Source organism: Microtus ochrogaster, chromosome 10, assembly GCF_000317375.1.
Source record: "Microtus ochrogaster isolate Prairie Vole_2 chromosome 10, MicOch1.0, whole genome shotgun sequence".
NCBI lineage: Eukaryota > Metazoa > Chordata > Mammalia > Rodentia > Cricetidae > Microtus > Microtus ochrogaster.
The window spans coordinates 75,521,776-75,523,286 of record NC_022016.1 but is presented as its reverse complement, the minus strand read 5'-3'; the positions used below and the strand labels follow the sequence as shown (position 1 = coordinate 75,523,286).

The 1,511-nt window shown below is 43.3% G+C and overlaps 1 protein-coding gene across 1 annotated transcript in view; it reads left to right on the top strand.

Annotated features, from left to right (window-relative positions):
• The window catches only part of Zyg11a (zyg-11 family member A, cell cycle regulator), a 34,490-nt gene that overhangs the window by 20,968 nt on the left and 12,011 nt on the right, over nucleotides 1-1,511 (top strand). Inside the window, exons 9-10 of the mRNA XM_026782054.1 lie at nucleotides 268-429; nucleotides 508-552. Coding sequence (XP_026637855.1) covers nucleotides 268-429; nucleotides 508-552 — 207 coding nt within the window. The remainder of the gene's footprint in view (nucleotides 1-267; nucleotides 430-507; nucleotides 553-1,511) is intronic.

Genomic DNA, 1,511 nt, shown 5'->3' with positions numbered 1-1,511 from the left:
CTCGAACTCACAGAGATCCGCCTGCCTCTGCCTCCCGAGTGCTGGGATTAAAGGCGTGCGCCACCATCGCCCGGCTTTTGTTTTGATTTTTTGAGACAGGATTTCTCTAATAGTCCTAGCTTCCTGGGACTCGCTTTGTAGACCAGGCTGGCTTCGAACTCAAAAGTACTCAACCCAGCTATATTCCCAGCTCCTACTTTTAGGGTTCCTCTTCCCTTTCTTATACAAGAGTGGAGTGGTTTAACTCTCTGTCTCTTTGGTTTTTAGGAGCTTCTAACAATAATCAGAAAAAAGACAGCCGAGAATTTAAAAGATGTCACCTTCTTGTTTACTCTGAAAGCGCTTTGGAATCTTACAGATGAGTCTCCATCGGCCTGCAAGTACTTTCTTGAGAATGAAGGATTGGCAGTCATCATCCAAGTCTTAGAGGTGGGAAGGTGGGATTGAGTTTAGATATAAAGTACTTTCTTTTGTGGTGTAGTAGTAACCTATGTGTTCTTTTGACAGACGTTTTCTGAGCCTTTGATACAAAGCACAGTACTTGGTCTTTTGGTAAGGTGAATTGTTTGAATTAATTTATATAAAACTAATACTTAACTACTACTTACCTTGTGTTGGGCACTGCTATAGTCAGTTTAGATGCATAGATTAATTTAATCATATTCTGAGCAAACAGATAATCCTTGTATGTTAGTTACCTGTTGCTGTGAATAACCCACAGCTTAGTGGCTTAAAATAATAGATATCTGGGGCTGGAGAGATGGCTTAGTGATTAAGAATACTGGTTGCTCTTCTAGAGGACCTGGGTTTGATTCCCAGCACCCATAGAGCAGCTCATAACCATCTGTAACTCCAGTCCTAGGGGAATCCAATGCCCTCTTCCGGCCCTGTGGGTACTGTGTGCTCATGGTACACAGACACACAAAATAAAAATAAAAGTTAAAAAAAAGTAGCTATCTTATTTACTGAAAATGTAGGTGGTGTGTATTGTGCCCGTGACTATAATCCCAGCTCCAGGAAAGCAAACAAGTTTGAGGCCAGCCTGAGCTCCATAGGAAGATCCTGACTCAAAAATTAAAGCCAAACAAACAAGAGACTGGGAAACACCTTAGTAGGTAGAGTGTACACCGTGCAAGCATGAAAACCCAAATTTGGATAAAGCTGGATGTGGTGATGCATGACTTAATTCCAGCTTTGGTGGTACAGAGACTGGATGATCCCTGGGGCTCACAGCTGTTCTAGCCAAATCTTTGTACCCCAGGTTCAGTGAGGGATCTTATCTGAATAAGTAAGTAACAGCTGATTGAGGAAGACACCATATGTTGACCTGGCTTCCATACACATGTGCACTGCACAGACATAACACACATGAACAAGTATATTTCTCACAATCCAAAAGATCCAGCTTCTGAGCCGGGCGATGGTGGCGCACGCCTTTATTCCCAGCACTTGGGAGGCAGAGGCAGGCAGATCTCTGTGAGTTCGAGACCAGCCTGGTCTACAGAGCTAGT